General features: G+C 43.3%; 1 protein-coding gene across 1 annotated transcript in view; it reads left to right on the top strand.

The window, feature by feature from the left end:
• The window catches only part of ASPM (assembly factor for spindle microtubules), a gene marked incomplete at its 5' end in the record, with an annotated part of 51,604 nt that extends 42,124 nt beyond the window's left edge, over window positions 1-9,480 (top strand). The window contains 7 exons of the mRNA XM_029063157.1: window positions 554-703; window positions 930-1,121; window positions 3,081-3,273; window positions 3,898-4,052; window positions 4,622-4,798; window positions 8,819-8,991; window positions 9,079-9,480. Coding sequence (XP_028918990.1) covers window positions 554-703; window positions 930-1,121; window positions 3,081-3,273; window positions 3,898-4,052; window positions 4,622-4,798; window positions 8,819-8,991; window positions 9,079-9,184 — 1,146 coding nt within the window. The remainder of the gene's footprint in view (window positions 1-553; window positions 704-929; window positions 1,122-3,080; window positions 3,274-3,897; window positions 4,053-4,621; window positions 4,799-8,818; window positions 8,992-9,078) is intronic.
• Window positions 9,481-19,444: the final 9,964 nt, after the last annotated feature.

Here is a 19,444-nt window from a genome sequence, read left to right as displayed (position 1 = left end):
CGGAAGCAGAAGCAGTTCGGCTTTATAGGTAGTGAGGTTTTGGACCAATGTAAAGAAATAAGGATGGAGAGGAAGGGGCAAATCCAGAAGTACTGTGGACCTCTCTTTATCTCTCATCCACTAAGACTGATTTAACAGCTTTTGGCATTTGGATGTTTTTCTCAAATGGAGATGAACTACTCACTTCAATGTAGGCAAAACACAGCCTATGGCAATCTTCACACTTCTTAATGAATACTGTGCTTAATAGGGTGTGAAGCTTAACCAGTTGATGCTGGTTCTTTACTAGACATTTTGGAAGGGTTGAATGCTATGCTGACAGACCGGGTGGCGAAAAAGAGTGTCCTTGTTATTCTGATGGACATAATTGTAAATGTTATTCTTGGGTGTAGTCTCTATTCTATTCTCAGTAAATATCCATCAGAAATAAGTAACTCTGGTTTCATTTATCAGGCAACAAATATAACTTTAAACATTAATTTCACAAAAATGGAATAATATAGCTTTGGTCCCGGAAGCTATATTTAATTTCTAACTTTTTTTTGTCTTCTAGATTGTAGAACAGAAAAGGCAGAGGAGGCTTCTTCATTTTACAGCTGCTGCGTATCACCATCTTTCTGCTCTGAAAATCCAGAGGGCCTACAGAATTCACAGAGCACTGAGACAAGCACAGACACAGATCAGTTCAGTCATTTTCATCCAGGTTAGTTTAAATGTGAAGGAGAAACTAAAATGTCACTTTATATTGATGTGAATTGGATGGTCTTGTTAGCACTTAGTACAGAGATTTGCACACAGAATGCTCAATAAATACAATTGATTATAATCCTTCCCTATAATCTGTAAGAAAAGGAAGCGTGATATTGGAAGTTAACATTTTCACTTATGAAACTAAACTGTTTTGGGGTTTTTTTGTTCGTTTTCAACAGAGATGGTTTCGAGCCAGACTACAGCGAAAGAGATTTATTCAAGATCGTCAGAAAATCATTAAAGTGCAGAATGCAGTTCGAACCTGGTTGAGTCGAAGAAACAGGGCGGCAACAGTTCTCCAGAGAGCGGCACGCCGTTTCCTCTTCAGCAAACGAGAAGAAAAACTTAAAAATAGAGTCGTTAAAATTCAGGTAATGGGATTTTTGTCGCAGAGTAAAATTATCGGGACTTCTATTTTTTCTCTTGTTGCTGTTATCAGAACTGTCAGATCACCAGTGAAATACTATTATGACAAAATTCACAGGATGTCAGAGTCATTTTGTTATTGGAAGGAAATCAGACAGAGCTTCACCTGCAGCCCGTTTCTCTTGCTCTGAAAGAAATGACACTGTCTGGGAAGCTACCCACTCTGACACAAACCTTGGCATCAGGGAACTGGAGAAAATAAAAGGGCTTAGTTATCACTCATCCTCCCTCCAAGTCAGTCCTTGTAATCCTGATGTTACCCAGCACTGCAGATATTCGGTTGGTTGGACTTCAGTCGATCAGTCTATCGGTGGTACTTTTTGAGCACTTACTGTGTGCCGAGCACAGTACTAAACACTTGAGAGAGTACAGTATGGTAGCATTGGTTGACACGTTCCCTGCCCACAACGAGCTTAGAGTCTAGTGGGGGAGACAGACAATAATATAAATAAAGAAAGGGTGCAAATACAAAGGAAACCAAAAAGAGTTGAAGAAGAGGAAATGAGGGCTTAGTTTGGGAAGGTCTCTGCTCGGGGATCGCCCCCCTTCACCTCTCCGAAGCTAAACCCTCTTTTCCCCCCCATTTCCCTCTGCTCCTCCCCCCTCCCTTCCCATCCCCTCAGCACTGTACTCGTCTGCTCAACTGTATATATTTTCATTACCATATTTATTTTGTTAAATGTACATCGCCTTGATTCTATTGATTTGCTATTGTTTTAATGAAATGTTCATCCCCTTGATTCTATTTATTGCTATTGTTCCTGTCTGTCCGTCTCCCCCGATTAGATCGTAAGCTCGTCAAAGGGCAGGGCCTGTCTCTATCTGTTAACGATTTGTCCATTCTGAGGGCTTAGTACAGTGCTCTGCACATAGTAAGTGCAGCGTGGCGCAGTGGAAAGAGCACGGGCTTTGGAGTCAGGGCTCATGAGTTTGAATCCCAGCTCTGCCACTTGTCAGCTGTGTGACTGTGGGCAAGTCACTTAACTTCTCTGTGCCTCAGTTCCCTCATCTGTAAAATGGGGATTAAGACTGTGAGCCCCACGTGGGACAACCTGATTCCCCTGTGTTTACCCCAGCGCTTAGAACAGTGCTCTGCACATAGTAAGCGCTTAACAAATACCAACATTATTATTATTAAGTGCTCAATAAATACTATTGAATGAATGAATGAGTAATTAGATTGCCCCCTGAAAGTTAGGAAACATGCTTGAGGACAACCTCGTGAGGAAAAAATGATGCCTTCATAACCGTACCCTCATTTCTTTCGGTCCGTCCTCGCTGAACTGTGCAAAAAATACCAATATCCAAACTCAGGTGGCTCAGAAAATGGATAACATTAGCAGCATCAGGATGCATGCAGGTTCCAAAAAGTATTCATCATTAGACTTGCCCAGCACAGGCCCTTCCCTGGACAAAAATGTGCTCAAGTAGAGAAGTGGTGTGGCCTAATGAATAGAGTACAGGCCTGGGAGTCAGACGGACCTGGATTCTAGTGCTAGCTCCGCCACCTGTTTTCTTTGACCTTGGGCAAGTCTCTAAACCTTTCTGGGCTTCAGTTACCTCATCGGTAAAATGGGAATTAAGACTGAGAACCTCCTGTAGGACATGTATTCTTCCAACCTGATCTACCCCAGTGCTTAGTACAGTGCCTGGCACATAGTAGATGCTTAACAAATACCATAGTAAACTCCACCTTACTGGGGGAAGGCACTGCTCTCAGAAATCACTTGCATGCCAACAGCTCCCTCAGATTCTTCTGTAGAAATGTTTTGAGCACTGGTAAGCTTGAGGAAGTGAATTGGCCAGTCTCTTTCCCCATTTGGTGAATCAATCTGTGTCATTTTTGTGCCCAGATATGCATTATCTTTTCAAAATGATACTTATTTGCTCTTTCTTTCTTTAAGGCATTATGGCGAGGATATTTTTGGAGGAAGAACAATGACTCTACAAAAATCAGAGCTTTACGTCAGAGACTCAAAAAAGTGAATGAGGAGAGCCGGGAGGAAAACAAGTTGTATAAGCGAACTGCACTTGCCATTGATTATCTTTTAAAATACAAACATCTCTCTTATATCCTTGAGGCTTTAAAACATCTAGGTTAGTCATTTTTGTTTTTATAATGTACTTTTCAAAATTTGAACTCAAAATGTAACAGTTCATTATGAGGCTGTCCGAAAACATACATATACATAACTCAGAAAGCAACATATCCTGTGAGAAGCAGCATGGCCTAGTGGATAGAGCACAAGCCTGGAGTCAGAAAAAGTGAAGTTTTAATCCCGGCTCTGCCACTGGATTGCTTGTGACCTTGGGCAAGTCACTTCACTTCTCTTTGCCTCGTAAAATGGAGATTAAGATTGTGAGTCCCGTGAGGAAAATGGGCTGTTTCTAAACTCATTGCCTTGTATCCACTCCGGTGCTTAGAACAGTGCCTGGCACATAGTAAGCCTTTGAAAAAAAAAAGAAAAAGAGACGATAATCTTGTCTTAAAGTGTAAAGGGAATAGGAAATGTAAATCCATTCCTCCCCGCTTGCCCCGGGCATACTGAACAGAGGTTTTTTCTCCCAGGCAGGAAAAAAAAATCCAAAAGGGTTAATAAAAAAGGGTTATAGATTTCCATTTGTAACTTAGTCTTATTAGAAAGTATGTTCATCCAAGTTCTTGAATGGATTGCTACTGGAGACTTTCTCCTTTTTAACAATTTTTCTTTGTTTTTTTAGAGGTTGCTACCAGATTGTCCCCACTTTGCTGTGAAAACATGGCCCAGAGTGGAACAATTTCCAAAATATTTATTTTGATACTAAGTTGTAACCGTAGCGTTCCTTGTATGGAAGTCATTCGATATGCTTTACAAGTCCTACTTAATGTGGCTAAGGTATGCTTTTTTATCCTTCTAGTTTTTCAGGTATTTGATTTAAGACTATAGTGTTTAATTTATCCATTCTGAAAATTAGAATTTCTTTTCAAAGCATGAACTGCTTTGGTAAAAATCTGAAGATTAATTTTTTAGGAGTTTAGAGACGCTAAGGAAGTTTTTTTGTGTATTGAAAGATGAAAATGAGACAAGTGCACTAAAGCTTTCTCTTTCATAAAACAATTTTGTTGGTTTTAATGACTTACACAGTTCACATTGCAGTCTATATCTACTGAAGTTGATAAATGGGTTCAAAATTTTGCCTCCCCACTTTTTTGTCCCTCTAAAATAAGAAATTCTGGCATTAGATAATGTACACATTGGATTTATAATTGTTTCCACACACCACGAGGCTAAAAATGGCACTGCCCAGCCGATAACTCTTTTTTTCTTGAAAATTTTGTATGACTCTGATTTTCTCCCACCATGCTGTCTTTTTCAGTAAATCCTTGGAATTTTCATTGATCGTTTTGTGTCTTCAAATGAGTTTTTCCCATGGTAACATGGTTCTTTTGATATCTTTTTTGAAGTATGAGAAAACTACTGATGCAGTTTATGAGGTTGAAAACTGCATAGACACATTATTGGAATTACTGCAGATGTACCGAGAAAAGGCTGGCGACAAAGTTGCGGACAAAGGAGGGAGTATTTTCACAAAGACATGTTGTTTGTTGGCTCTTCTGCTGAAGGTTTCCAAGCGAGCTGCTGTAAGTCTTCATCTCTTTTTTTCTTCTGAACCTAGAATTGCAGTTTTGGTTCTGTGTTCCTTTGGTTTCCTCCCATCGTTTTTTAGTCATTTTCACAGTAGTGGGTTCATTTCTCGTGGCAGAGTTTTGCCCAGTTTTGACATAAATCCGAGTGGGAAAAGCATGAGCCTGGGCATCGAAGGACTTGGGTTCTAATCCCAACTGCATCATTACGTGCTTTCTGTGTGACCTTGGGCGTGTCACTCAACTTCTGTGCTTCACTTGTAAAATGGGGATTCAATACATATTCTCCTTCCTACTTAGATTGCGAGCCCTGTGTGGGACAGGAATTTGACCTGATTTTCTTGTATCTTCCCCGGCACTTAGAACAGTCTCTGACAAGTAGCAAGTGCTTAATACATAGCATAAAAAAATCCTTAACTTCATGAATAGTGATTGCATTGGAGAAAAGTTTGCATCGTCACTCAATTCTTACGTATAGATGCAAAAATAGTCCCACTAGAAGAAAAGACACTTGATCAGAGCTTCCGTAAACTTCTAAATTGTTTCTGGTGAATGGTATTTATTGAGCACTTATCGTGTGAAGAACACTGTACTAAGTGCTTGAGAGAGCATAGTACAGCAGAGTTGGTAGATAAATTAAGGTCATGAGTTCGAATCCCAGCTCTGCCACTTGTCAGCTGTGTGACTGTGGGCAAGTCACTTCACTTCTCTGTGCCTCGGTTACCTCATCTGTACAATGGGGATTAACTGTGAGCCGCACGTGGGACAACCTGATGACTCTGTATCTCCCCCAGCGCTTAGAACAGTGCTCTGCACATAGTAAGCGCTTAACAAATACCAACATTATTATTATTAAGTTCCCTGTCCCCAAGGAGCATACCAAATAGAGAGACAAAATAAATTGTGATTACGTACAATAAGTGCTGTGAGGCTGAGGGTGGAGTAAATACCAAGTGCCTGAAGAGTACAAATCCAAATGCATAGAAGATGCATTCATTCATTCAATCGTATTTATTGCTTGCTTACTGCATGCAGAGCACTGTACTAAGCGCTTGGAAGAGTGCAATTCAGCAAGAGTCAATCCCTGCCCACACCAGGTTTATAGTCTAGAAGGGGGGAGACAGACTTCAAAATAAGTAAACGGGCATCAATATAAATAAATGGAATTATAGATATATACACATCAAAACAAGATGAGAGATGATCGGGGAAGGCTTCCTGGAGGAGATGTAATTTCAGTGGGTCCTCCTTGAAGATGGGGGCAGTAATTAGAAGTAGCGTGGCTTACTAGGTAGAGCATGGATCTGGGAGTCAGAAGGACCTGGGTTCTAATTCTGGCACCACCACATGTCTGCTGTGTGACTGAGCAAATCACTTAACTTCTCTGAACCTCAGTTACCTCATCTGTGAAATGGAGGATTAAGAGTTTGAGCCCCACGTGTCCAACCTGATTAACTTGTATCTACCCCCATGCTTAGAACAATGCTTGACACATAGTGCGTGCTTAACGAATACCATAATTAATTAGTCTGTCAGATGAGAAGCAGGAGGGAGTTCCAGGCAGAAGGAAGTGTGAGACAGCAAGAAACAGATGGAGGCACAGTGAGTTGGTTGGCATTAGAGGTGTGAAGATTGTGTACTAGGCTGTAATAGGAGAGGAACAAGGCTAAGTAGTAAGGAGAGAGCTGATCGAGTGCCTTAAAGTGAAAGGTCAGAAGTTTTTGGAAATAGACGATACAGAAAGGGAGTAGGGGCAATGGCTTAGTCAGGGAAGGCCTCTTGGAGATGTGATTCTCAGAAAGATGGGAAGAAGGGGTGATCTGTTGGGTTTGGGTGGTAAAGGTGAGAAGTTCTGTTTGGGACATGTTTGATTTGAAGTGTCTGTGACATCCAGAGATCCTGAAGCTAGGAGGAATTACAAGGCTGCAAAGAAGGAGAGGGGTCAGGGCTGGAGATGTAGATTGAGGAATCCCCAGTGTAGAGGTGGTGGTTGAAACTTTGGGAGCTGTTGAGTTCTCCAAGGGGGTGTAGAAGGAAAATAAAAAGGCGCCCAGAACTGAGCCCTGAAGAATTGCCACAGAGGTTGGGAGGCAGAGAAGGAGCCCCCTGTGCGAGAGACTGAGACAGGAGAACTAGGAGAGGACAGTGACAGTGAAGCCAAGATTAGAAAGTCAGCTGAGAGGTAGAATGGAGTAGGGGCCATTGGCTTTGGCCATTGATGACCTTAGAGAAGGTGGTTTCTGTGGAGTGAAGGGGACAGAAGCCAAATGAGAGGAGGTCAAGGAGAGAACTGGAGGAGAGGAAGTGGAGGCAGAGAGTATAGACAACTAACTGAAGGAGTTTGGAGAGGAATGGTAGGAGGAGGATGGAGCAATAACTGAGCGAGCCATGGGATCAAAGGAGGGCTTTTTTAAGATAGGGAATACATGAGCATGTTTGAAAGCAGTGGGAAAAAACCCATTGGAAAGTGAACTGTTGAGGATGGTGGTCAGGAACGAAAGAAGGTCGGGATTAAGGGTTTTGAGAGAAGCAGCGTGGCTCAGTGGAAAAAGCCCGGGTTTGGGAATCAGAGGTCATGGGTTCTATTCCCAGCTCCGCCGCTTGCCAGCTGTGTGACTTTGGGCAAGTCACTTCACTTCTCGGTGCCCCAGTTACCTCATCTGTAAAATGAGGATGAAAACTGTGAGCCCCTGTGGGACAACCTGATCACTTTGTATCCCCCCAGCGCTTAGAACAGTGCTTTGCACATAGTAAGCGCTTAACAAATACCAACATTATTATTATGGTGCAATGGGATGGGTTTAGGGGAACAAGTAGAGGAATAGATTTTGAGAGGGTGGGAGAGCTCTTGAGAAACTCCTGGACAAGATGGGAGGATCAGAAGGGAGAGGGATTGAGGGGAAGCAAGGGAGATTATGCCTGATGGTTTAATTTGATTAATTAACTGTGTGGCTAGATCATTAGGGGTAAGAGACGGGGGTGGGGGTGTTGAGGAGGGAGTTAGAAGTCTGAGACAACTACTGTGGGCTAAGGACATGGGAGTTACTAAGGATGGAGAGATAATGTTGCTGAGCAGAACTAGGCGCCAAGCACTGTTGTGAGCGCTGGAGTAGATACAGGGTAATCGGGTTGTTCCACGGGGACTCACGCTTTTAATCCCCATTTTGCAGATGAGATAACTGAGGCACAGAGAAGTGAAGTGACTTGCCCAAGGGCGCACAGCAGACAAGTGGAGATGGGATTCGAACCCACATCCTCTGACTCCCAAGCCCGGGCTCTTTTCCACTTTTTGATGGTCACTTGATGAACAGGTTAGCTCTCCAGAGCCATTGAACTGGAGAGCCAGTGCTTTCTCTGATGAACACTCCTGGGAGCTGTTTAAAATTGTCAGGCTTTTTTAGGTGAACTTGAGGAAACTTGAATGTCAACTGACAAGACACATCTCACCTTAGATTGTAAGCTATTTAAGGCCAGGGATCTTGTCTATCAACTCTATTATGCTGTTACTTTCTCAAGTATTTAGATATGGTCTGCACACAGCATTCAGTAAACTCCACTGATTGATGTGACTGACCTTATACTTTGCATAAATATAAAGTGAAATGCATCATGCGATATGTGCTTATTTTGCTTGACCCCATCCATATGAAGTAACTTCGATATTTCAATATGTGGAGATTTATAAAAAGGAAATTAAACGAAGCAAACTTGAACTATAAAACATAACTAAAACTATTTAAAAATGGCTCCTGGTGCCATTTGCTTTTTATTACAGGGCAATGGCAAACTGCTCTTATTTTTAATTCTTATCATATTTGCAATTTACCATGAGCTAGTCACCCCCCCCAACACACACACATAAACCTTATTTTTTACTAGACTCATCCAGAAATGGGAGTTAACTGGTTATATTAAAGCCCTTTTCAAATCAAATAGAAGGCTGTTTTCTTCTTAAAACCATGATTTCTGAGTAGGGGTGGATTTTATTCACTGTGTTTTGTCTAATCTTGTTTTTAGGAAGTCAGAAGCAGACCTAAAGTTGTTGATCGTATTCATAGTCTTTACAAACTTACGGCTCATAAGCATAAAATGGATGCAAAACGAACACTTTCTAAGCAAAAAATGAATTCGTCCACAAATGGAAGCTTCTTTATTCCAGTAACACCTATAAGAACCAAAGTAGTTTCCAGGTAAGAATTTTAGTTGCACTGAAAGATTAAATTTTTCTTTCTGAGAATTTTCTGTTTTCTAATGCTGAATTTCCATTTTCTTCACAGACTTAAACCAGATTGGGTTTTGAGGAAAGACAACACACGAGAAATTGTGAATCCTCTTCAAGCTATTTTAATGGTGATGGATACACTTGGAATTGCTCATTACTAATATATACGTGTACACACACACATCTAGGTGTAGGTGCGTGTATATGTGTATATATGGAGAGAAACATGTATAGAGAAAAATGTATATAGCTAATCTGTGAACATGTAGCTTCTTGGCTTTTGATATGTACAGCTTTGGGGAATCTCACTTCTAGCAAGATTATATAATAAAATTAATAATTTTATAAATATGCTTTAGGCTTTGTTTTTCATATGTTTCATTCTCTTGTCATCTTTCTGTAGTATAAAATATAACTTGGCATTTCACTGGATAATAAAATATGAGTAGTCTCATTATTTTTTCTGTGTTTTCAATGGAAATTTAGCACCAGGAAATCAATGGATGGTGTTCCTGAGAAGTAAAGTAAAAAATATTCATTCATTCACTTCAATCATTTATTGAGCACTTACTGTGTGCAGAGCACTGTACAATAAAAGAGTAAACAGACACATTCCCTGCCCACGGTGAGCTTAGAGTCTAGAAGGGGAGAGAGGGTGATGCAGAAGGGGAGAAGAGGAAAGAAGGCTTAGTCAGGGAAGGTCTCTTGCCAGAGATGTGCCTTCGATAAGGCTTTGAAGCAGGGGAGTGTGTCGGATTTGAGGAGGAAGGGGGTGGATGATAGGTCGACGGCAAGATAGGCGAGATTAAAGTACATTGAGAAGGTTTGTTCCAGAGGAGCGAAGTGGGTTGCGAGTAGCGAGTAGCGAGGTGAAGTAGGAGGGGGCAAGGTGATTGAGTGTTTTAAGTCGATGCTGAGGGGTTTTTGTTTTGATGTAGAGGTGGATTGGCGATCACTGGAGGTTCTTGAGTGGAGAAACGTGGCTGAATGTTTTTGTAGAGGAATGATCCAGACAGCATAGTGAAGTCGAGTGGGGAGAGACGGGGTTGGGGGGGGTCAGCGAGGAGGCTGATACAGTAATTAAGGCAGGACAGGATGAGTGATTGGATGGAGAGGAAAGGATGGAGTGCCACCATCCCAGATCCTAGTACTAGTTACTTGGACTGAGACCAAACTATTTGCTAATTTATCCGGTATCCATTAGCTCGCCACATCAGCGAATGACTGCAGGTAAGTCGATTCTCTCCACCCTTCCTGTTCTCAGTTGTTTTCGGGACTCCCCTCTCCCCGCAACTCCTATAGTTCTCCATTAAAAATTAGCAGGAGCGACACCAGCAGCCACTTTGGCAATCCAAGAGTGAGGCAATGACACCGAGAGGTTCTCCTCTCCCCTCTCTCCTTTCTCCTTGTCGCTCCACTTTCTACTCCAGCCTTGGGTTTAGCAACACGGTCAGACCTGGACAGGGTAAAGAAAACGCCGGTTGCTCTGATTAAAGATTAGCCAGAGAAAGAGATATAGGTTTGGGTGAGGGTCACTGGAGAAGCAAAAGAGAAATATAATAATTATGGTACTTGTTAAGTGCTCCATCTATGCCAAGCACTGTTCTAGGCACTAGAGTAGATACAAATTATTAATAATGTTGGTATTTAAGCGTTTACCATGTGCAGAGCACTGTTCTAAGCGCTGGGGTAGACACAGGGGAATCAGGTTGTCCCACTTGGGGCTCACAGTCTTAATCCCCATTTTACAGATGAGGTAACTGAGGCACAGAGAAGTTGTGACTTGCCAAATTAGGTTGGACCCTGTCCCTGTCTCACATGGGGCTCACACTTTTAATCCCCGGTTTACAGATGAGGTAACTGAGGCACAGAGAAGTGAAGTGGCTTGCCCAAGTTCACACAGGAAACGTGGCAGAGTGGAATTAGAACCCAGGACCTTCTGACTTCCAGTCCTATGCTCTTTCCACTAAGCCACTGCTCCAAGTGTAGAGTAGGCAGAAGAGCTACCAGGAACGGGGGCCGGAGCAATAGAGAAGCAGCGTGGCTCAATAGAGCAGGGTCTTGGGAGTCAGGTTGTGGGTTCTAATCCTGTTCTGACACTTGTCAACTGTGTGACTTTGGGCACCTCACTTAACTCTCTGGGCCTCAGTTCCTTCATCTGTGAAATGGGGATTACGGCTGAGCCCCACGTGGGACAACCTGATTACCTTGTATCCCCCCCAGCACTTAGTGCTTCACACATAGTAAATGCTTAACAAATGCCGTTATTATTATTATTATTATTAATAAGGCAGTAAGGGAGAAATTTATGGTGTAATTTTATTTGTGGGACTCAGCTGGGATTGGTTCTGGAATGCAACTTTATTAATTGCATCTATGTCCATGGGTAAAGTACCACTCAATGCAACGGCTTGTGATTTAGCCACATTTCTGAGTCACGTAATCCAGCTAGATCGTGGAGAATGCCGGTACTCCATTCTCTTCGGCAAATAGGCAAGTCAACACATCTACCAGCTCTGTTTTAGCAATACTCTCCCAAACACTGAGGACAATGCTCTGCACCCAGCAAGTGCTCAGTAGAGACCATCGATTGTTTCCCCTGGGGACATTGAACCAGGCTACCTCATCTAATAGCAATAATAATTTTGGTGTTTAAGTGCTAAATTATAATGGTGGTATTTAATAATAATCAGGTTGGTATTTGTTAAGCGGTTACTATGTGCAGAGCACTGTTCTAAGCGCTGGGGGAGATACAGGGTGATCAGGTTGTGCCACGTGCGGCTCACGGTTAATCCCCATTTTACAGATGAGGTAACAGGCGCAGAGAAGTGAAGTGACTTGCCCACAGTCGCACAGCTGACAAGTGGCACAGCCGGGAGTCGAACTCATGACCTCTGACTCCAAAGCCTAGGCTCTTTTCCACTGAGCCATGCTGCTTTATTAAGCACTTACTATGTGCCAAGCGCTGGATAAAGTGCTGGGGTAGATACAAGTTTATCAGATCAGATAAACCTCTCTGTCTCATGGAGGGAGGAGGAGACAAGTAAGTCAACTCCTCTGTGTAGTTTCTTCTGTAAAGTAATTCAGAAGAATTTATCTTCTTGATCCGATTATACTGTGTGTCTTGTTTACCTAAAGTGCAGTTGTGTTCCACATTGAACTCATCATGCGGTAATTTCTTTGCCATCATGTACTGAGTCCAGGCAGGTTCCTTCATTTTACTGTCACATTCTAGCCAAGATAAAATGTGAGAAGCAGCGTGGCTCTAGTGGAAAGAGCCCGGGCTTGGGAGTCAGAGGTCATGGGTTCGAATCCCAGCTCTGCCACTTGTCAGCTGTGTGACTGTGGGCAAGTCACTTAATTTCTCTGTGCCTCAGTAACCTCATCTGTAAAATGGGAATTAATTGTAAGCCTCACGTGGGACAACCTGATTACCCTGTATCTACCCCAGCGCTTAGAACAGTGCACTGCACATAGTAAGCGCTTAACAAATACCAACATTAAATGTAAGCCATATGTTCTACGGAGAATTGTATATATACCCCAGAGGGTAGCTCAGTGCTTGTCCAGAGATAATAAATACCTTTAATAAATACCATAACTAACAAGTTCAGAGCTCGGGCTTGGGAGTCAGAAGGACCCGGGTTCTAATTCTGGCTCTGCCATTTGCCTGCTGTGTGTCTGGGCAAGTCATTTCACTTCTCTGTGCCTCAGTTACCTCACCTGTAAAATGGGGATCGACTGTGAGCCCATGTGGGACATGGACCGTGTCCAACCTGATTAGATTGTATCTACCCTCACATTTAGTATGGTGCCTGCCTCGTAGTAAGCGCTTAACAAAGGACCATAAAAAATTGTCGTGTTCTATAGTATGTTTAGTATGTAAGTAAAGTATAAGTAAATTGGAGAATTTAGGAGTTCTTCAGTCTTGAGGTTGGGTATGTAGGAAATATTACTAATGTTCCATTGAGTAAATTAACAGTATATTGAGTAAATTGAGCTTGAAGTGCTGGTGGGACGTCCCTGACCTGGAAGCAGAGGAAAATATGAGATTGCGGAGGAGGAGAGAGGTCGGAACTAGTGTTAGTTATCTGCATAGAGGTGGTAGTTGAAGCCAGAGGAGCAGTTGACCATATTGAAGGTGAGGGGGAGATCTTTCAGGGAGCTCATGCCTGATTCGTTTGATTTCATCAACCAATAGTGGTCTGATTAACTTGTATCGACTCCGGGGCTTAGAACAGTGATTGTCGCATACTAAATGCTTAACGAACACCATAAAAAATAATAGTTGTCAAGGTCATTAAGGAAGACCTGGAGACATTGAAGATTGTAGGAAGGAGTTAGAGGTCTGGAATAGTCGGTGGTCATCTGCGGGGAGAAGTATCTTATGTACATATGTTTGATATATTACGAGTTATTTATTTGTATTAGTCACTGTTTTCTCAGCTTTCTTGAGGAAAGATCATACACAATTCCTGTAAATACAGTGTTAGAAATCAAACTGCAGGGTGACTATGTAGATTATTTTAGATTATAATTTATCTGGACGCTTTATACCAAGTAAATAAAATGATATCAAGTGAGGAATCTTTTTAAGAGTTCGTGAAAATTGAATGTACCATGAAAGTCTTAATTTGAAATGGGCTAACTTGAGATGGTTTAATAATCCTAAAAGGTGTCCAGTGACTCCGTGGAAAGAGCCTCGGCTTGGGAGTCAGAGGTCATGGGTTCGAATCCCGGCTCTGCCACTTGGCAGCTGTGGGACTGTGGGCGAGTCACTTCACTTCTTGGTGCCTCAGTTACCTCATCTGTAAAATGGGGATTAAGTGTGAGCCTCACGTGGGACAACCTGATGACCTTGTATCTTCACGAGCGCTTATAACAGTGCTCTGCACGTAGTAAGCCCTTAATAAATACCAAAATTATTATTATTATTATTAATAAAACCCACCGTGTTAAGTGTCAGTAGCCAAAACTGACACTAGGTGTCACCAGTCGCTGCAAGGATAATTTAGTGAAATTTGTGAATGAAAATGAATCCTGGTTTTGTTTAAAATCCACATTATTATTATGATTTTCCTTAAGTGCTTACGTGTCAAGCACTGTTCCAAGTGCTAAAGGACATACAAGAAGCAGCCTGGCTCAGCGGAAGGAGCCCGGGCTTGGGAGTCAGAGGTCATGGGTTCTAATCCCGCTCCGCCGCTCACCAGCTGTGTGACCTTGGGCAAGTCACTTAGCTTCTCTGTGCCTCAGTCGCCTCATCTGTCAAATGGGGATGAAGACTGTGAGCCCTATGTGGGACAACCTGATTGCCTTGTCTCTACCCCAGCGCTTAGTGCTTGGCACAGAGTAAGCGCTTAACAAATACCAACGATGTTTTGCAAGTTCATGAGGTTGGACACAGTCCCTGCCCCACGTAAGGCTCACGGTCGAAGAAGAATAGAGAACAACCGTTGTAACCTCATTTTACAGATGAGGAAATTGAAGCACAGAGAAGTGAAGTGCCTTCCCCAAGGTTACACAGCAAGCAATTGGCCAAACTGGGTCTTCTGACTCTCAAGGTTAGTGCTACTTCTTACACCACCTGCCACTACCATCCACTTCCAGCTCCTAGTTAATAATTATTATTTGTTAAGCGCTTACTATGTAGCAAGCACTGTAGCGTCACCCTATTTATTTTGTTAATGAAATGTACATCGCCTTAATTCTATTTATCTGCTATTGTTTTAATGAGATGTTCGTCCCCTCGATTCTATCCATCGCCATCGTTCTCGTCTGCCCGTCTCCCCCGATTAGACCGTGAGCCCGTCAAAGGGCAGGGACCGTCTCTATCTGTTACCGATCTGTACGTTCCAAGCGCTTAGTCCAGTGCTCTGCACATAGTAAGCGCTCAATAAATACTATTGAATGAATAGTAGAAATAGCAGCAGGGCATCGCATGCAGTAGATGCCAAATACTGTTTATTATGGTTAGATTTCTCTTCATCCTGTTCAGGGATGAACTGAAGTCTTGGTTTGATTTGTCGGCGTATTTCTTCAGCCTCGGCATCCTACTTTGAGACGCAGCACGGTGTAGTGGATGGAACTCAGGAGTCAGGAGGTCATGGGTTCTAATCCCGGTTCTGCCATTTGTTTGCTGTGTGATGTGGGGCCAGTCGCTTCACTTCTCTGTGCCTCAGTTACCTCATCTGGAAAATGGGGGGTCAACACTGTAAGTCCCACGTGGGACAGGGACTGGCCAACCAGATTAGTTTGTATCTACCTCAGCGTTTAGCACAGTGCCTTGCATATAGTAAGGGCTTAGCAAATACTGCCGTTATCATCATTTTTATGTGTCACTTTGTCTTGCAAACTTACCTGATGTAGTCAGCCGCCTGAAAGGGGTGGTTGATACTTATTCTGTGCCTAGATCTCGGGGTCAGTCAATCAATCAATGGTATTTATTGAGTGCTTACTCACTGCAGAGCACTGTACTAGGTCCTCGAGTGAGTACAATATAACAGAATGGTCATTCTCAGCAAACCAGTCCTAAATGTCTGTAAACTCGTTGAGGGCGGGACATATAACAATAATAATGTCGGTATTTGTTAAGCGCTTACTATGTGCCGAGCAGTGTTCTAAGCGCTGGGGGAGATACAGGGTAATCAGGTTGTCCCACTTGGGGCTCACAGTCTTCATCCCCATTTTGCAGATGAGGTCACTGAAGCAGAGACAAGTTAAGTGACTTGCCCACAGTCACACAACCGACAGGGGATTAGACCTCTTGACCTCTGACTCCTAAGCCCGTGCTCCTTCCACTGAGCCACGCTGCTCCTCTATCTTTTACGTGGTTAGTACAGTGCTCTGTATGCAGTAATTATTTTATAGCATTTGTTAAACACTATGTGCCAGGCACTGTACTAATCACTGGGGTAGATACAAGAGAATCTGGTTGAACAGAGTCCCTGTCCATCACATGCTGCTCACAGTTTTAATCCCAATTCAACAGATGAGGTAACTGAGGCACAGGGAAATTATTTGAGAAGCAGAATGGTCTAGTATAAGAGCCTGGGAGTCAGAGGCCTGGGTTCTAATCCCGGTTCTGCCAATTGCTCGCTGTGTGACTTGGGGCTAGTCACTTAACTTCTCTGTGGTTCAGTTTCCTCAACTATAAAATGGGGATTCGATACCTGTTCTCCCTCCTACTCAAGACTGTGGGCCTCATGCGGGACAGAGACTGTGTCCAACCCAATTGATTTGTACCTGCTCCAGCGCTTAGTTCAGCATTTGACACGTAGTAAGTGCTGAACAAGTGCTATCAAACAAACTTGCCTAAGGTCACACAGCAGACAAGTAGCAGAACCGGGATTAGAACCCAGGGCCTTCTGACTCCCAGGCATAATGTTACAGAAATATAGTTTTTCTGGAAGTAGCCAAAAGTGCTCAGAATATAGAGCAGCCCATGGAAACACCCATAGAGTGGTGTCATTGGTAAATGAAAAGGGGATTTCTTACCCCAATAAGACCGCTTCAGTGTTATTGTGATATTCCTTGCACCACTTTTCAGGACCGAATTGCCCCCGTAAACGAGGAAATAGATTAATCAAGTAGTCGTTTCTCTTGAGCACTTAATACTGGTTCGAATCCCGGCTCTGCCACTTGTCAGCTGTGTGACTGTGGGCAAATCACTTCACTTCTCTGGGCCCCATTTCCCTCATCTGGAAAATGGGGATGAAGACTGTGAGCCTCACGTGGGACAACCTGATTACCCTGTATCTAACCCAGAGCTTAGAACAGTGCTCGGCACATAGTAAGCGCTTAACGAATACCGACATTATCATTAATAATTATATGGTATTTGTTAAGCACTTAATGGTATTTGTTAAGCACTTACTATGTGCCAGGCACTGTACTGTGCCGGGGTGGATACAAGCAAATCAGGTTGGACACCATCCCTGTCCCACCTGGGACTCACGATCTTCATCCCCATTTTACAGATGAGGGAACTGCGGCCCAGAGAAGTGACTTGCCCAGACGAGACTTGTGACTTAGACAAGTGGCAAAGCCGGGATTAGAACCCATGATCTTCTAACTCCCAGGTCTCTGCTCTATCCACTACATCATGCCGTGTGCAGAGCACTATACTAAACACTTGGAAGAGTACGATATAACAGAGTTGGTAGATACGTTCCCCGCCCCCAACCAGCAGGGAAGCAGCATGGCCTAGTGGAGAAAGCACCGGCCTGGGAGTCCCAAGGACCTGGGTTCTAATCCTGACTCTGCCGGTTCCTTGCTGAGTGACCTTGAGCAAGTCACTTCATTCATTCATTCAATAGTATTTATCGAGCACTTACTATGTGCAGAGCACTGTACTAAGCACTTAGAATGTACAAATGGATAACAGATACAGTCCCTGCCCTTTGACGGGCTTACGGTCTAATCGGGGGAGACGGACAGACGAGAACAATAGCAATAAATAAACTTAACCTCTGTTTCCTCACCTGTAAAATGGGGATAACTGTGCTCCCTCCTACTTAGACGGTGAGGCCCTTGCAGGACGGGGACTGTGTCTGACTTAATTAACCTTTACCTTTCCCAGTGCTTAGAAAGGGTTTGACACGTAGTAAGCCCTCAAAGATACCTCAGAAAAAGAGCAAATAGTTACAGTTGCTGGGCAGTCATGGAGTCAATGCTGCTGCAGAGCCGTGACCCCTCGGCCAGTCGGTCAGTTGTACTTATTGGGCGCTTACTGTGTGCAGGATACTCTACTAAGTGCTTGGGAGAGTAAAGTAGAACAATATAGAAGACGCATTCTTAGAATCTGGGGTCCAGGGTCTCCTCTTGCCTGGCGTGGGTGAGAAAAACGTGGAAGTGAGAGGTGAAGCCAGTGTCTCTGCTCCATCTCCTCTTCCTTTCCAGCTGTAAGAGTTAAGACTGGCTCCCGATTCATTCATTCAATCGTATGAACCACCTCAGGCCTGGCTTTCTTATTCAGAGAAGTTGCCAAGCTGATTTAGCGGCCAGTTTAGGCTCCACGGGCTCTATAACTCCGTAGAACTATTACATTTTGCCTAATTTGTTGCCGAATTGTACTTTCCAAGCGCTTAGTACAGTGCTCTGCACACAGTAAGTGCTCAATAAATACTATTGAATGAATAATTCCGAGGTCAAAAGAGGATACGGGTCTTGGAGCTAGGGTTATCAGCAAGGGACACGTAGATAGGTCCATGGGTGACGGTGGGAGATCTTATATGGGGCCATGGGATGGGTTGGGGAGAATGAACCCTTATTCATTCAATAGTATTTATTGAGCGCTTACTATGTGCAGAGCACTGTACTAAGTGCTTGGAATGTACAAATCGGTAACAGATAGAGACGGTCCCTGCCCTTTGACGGGCTTACGGTATAATCGGGGGAGTAGGACAGACAAGAACAATGGCGATAGATAGAATCGAGGAGAAGAACATCTCATTAAAGCCATAGCAAATAAATTAACTTTACTCCCATGGCTTCTTGGGTGGATCCTGTCATTCATTCAGTCAATCATATTTATTGAGCACTTACCGTGTGCAGAGCACTGTACTTGCCACTAGTCAGCTGTGTGACTGCGGGCAAGTCACAACTTCTCTGTGCCTCAGTTACCTCATCTGTAAACTGGGGATTACCTGTGAGCCTCACGTGGGACAACCTGATTACCCTGTATCTCCCCCAGCGCTTAGAACAGTGTTCTGCACATAGTAAGCGCTTAACAAATACCAACATTATTATTAAGCATTTGGGAGAGTATAATATAACAATAAACAGACATATTCCTTGCCCACAATTAGCTCACCCTGTCTCTTGTCCCACTCCTCTATGTACAAAGAGGATAAATGGGTCAAGACAGCGATCCTGGCTAGCTGAGGCTGTGGGTGTCAGTCATTCGTATTTATTGAGCGCTTACTGTGTACAGAGCACTGTACTAAGCGCTTGGGAGAGTACTCTATAATGATACATTCTCTGCCCACAATTAACTTGTAGTCTTGGCCCCCCGACTTGGCCTCCATGGAGAAGGGGATCCCCCCAATGTCCCCACTGCTTCTTTAGCAGGCTGCTTCCCTTAATTTACTCTATGTCGGTACCTTGACTGTGTGTTTACGTGTCCATCTTTATTGCTTTACTTCCATTTCAGTTCTTAGTGTTTAATAATAACTACAATGTGATATTTAACCACTTACTAAACACTGGGATAGGTGTAAGATCATCAGATCAGTCACAATCCCAGGGCTCTCAGTCTAAATAGGAGGGAGAACAATTTGGCAATCCGCATTTTACAGATAATGAAACTGAGGCACAGAGAAGCCTAGGGTCACTCAGCAGAGATTGTCACTGTTTGTTGTTGTATTTTCTGCACACCGTAAGCGCTGAATGAATGAATGAATGAAAGTCAAAGAAGCAGGATT

The sequence above is a fragment of the Ornithorhynchus anatinus genome, chromosome 4 (genome assembly GCF_004115215.2).
Source record: "Ornithorhynchus anatinus isolate Pmale09 chromosome 4, mOrnAna1.pri.v4, whole genome shotgun sequence".
Classification (NCBI taxonomy): domain Eukaryota; kingdom Metazoa; phylum Chordata; class Mammalia; order Monotremata; family Ornithorhynchidae; genus Ornithorhynchus; species Ornithorhynchus anatinus.
The sequence above is the reverse complement of the archived record's forward strand: the minus strand, read 5'-3'. Positions and strand labels throughout refer to the sequence as shown.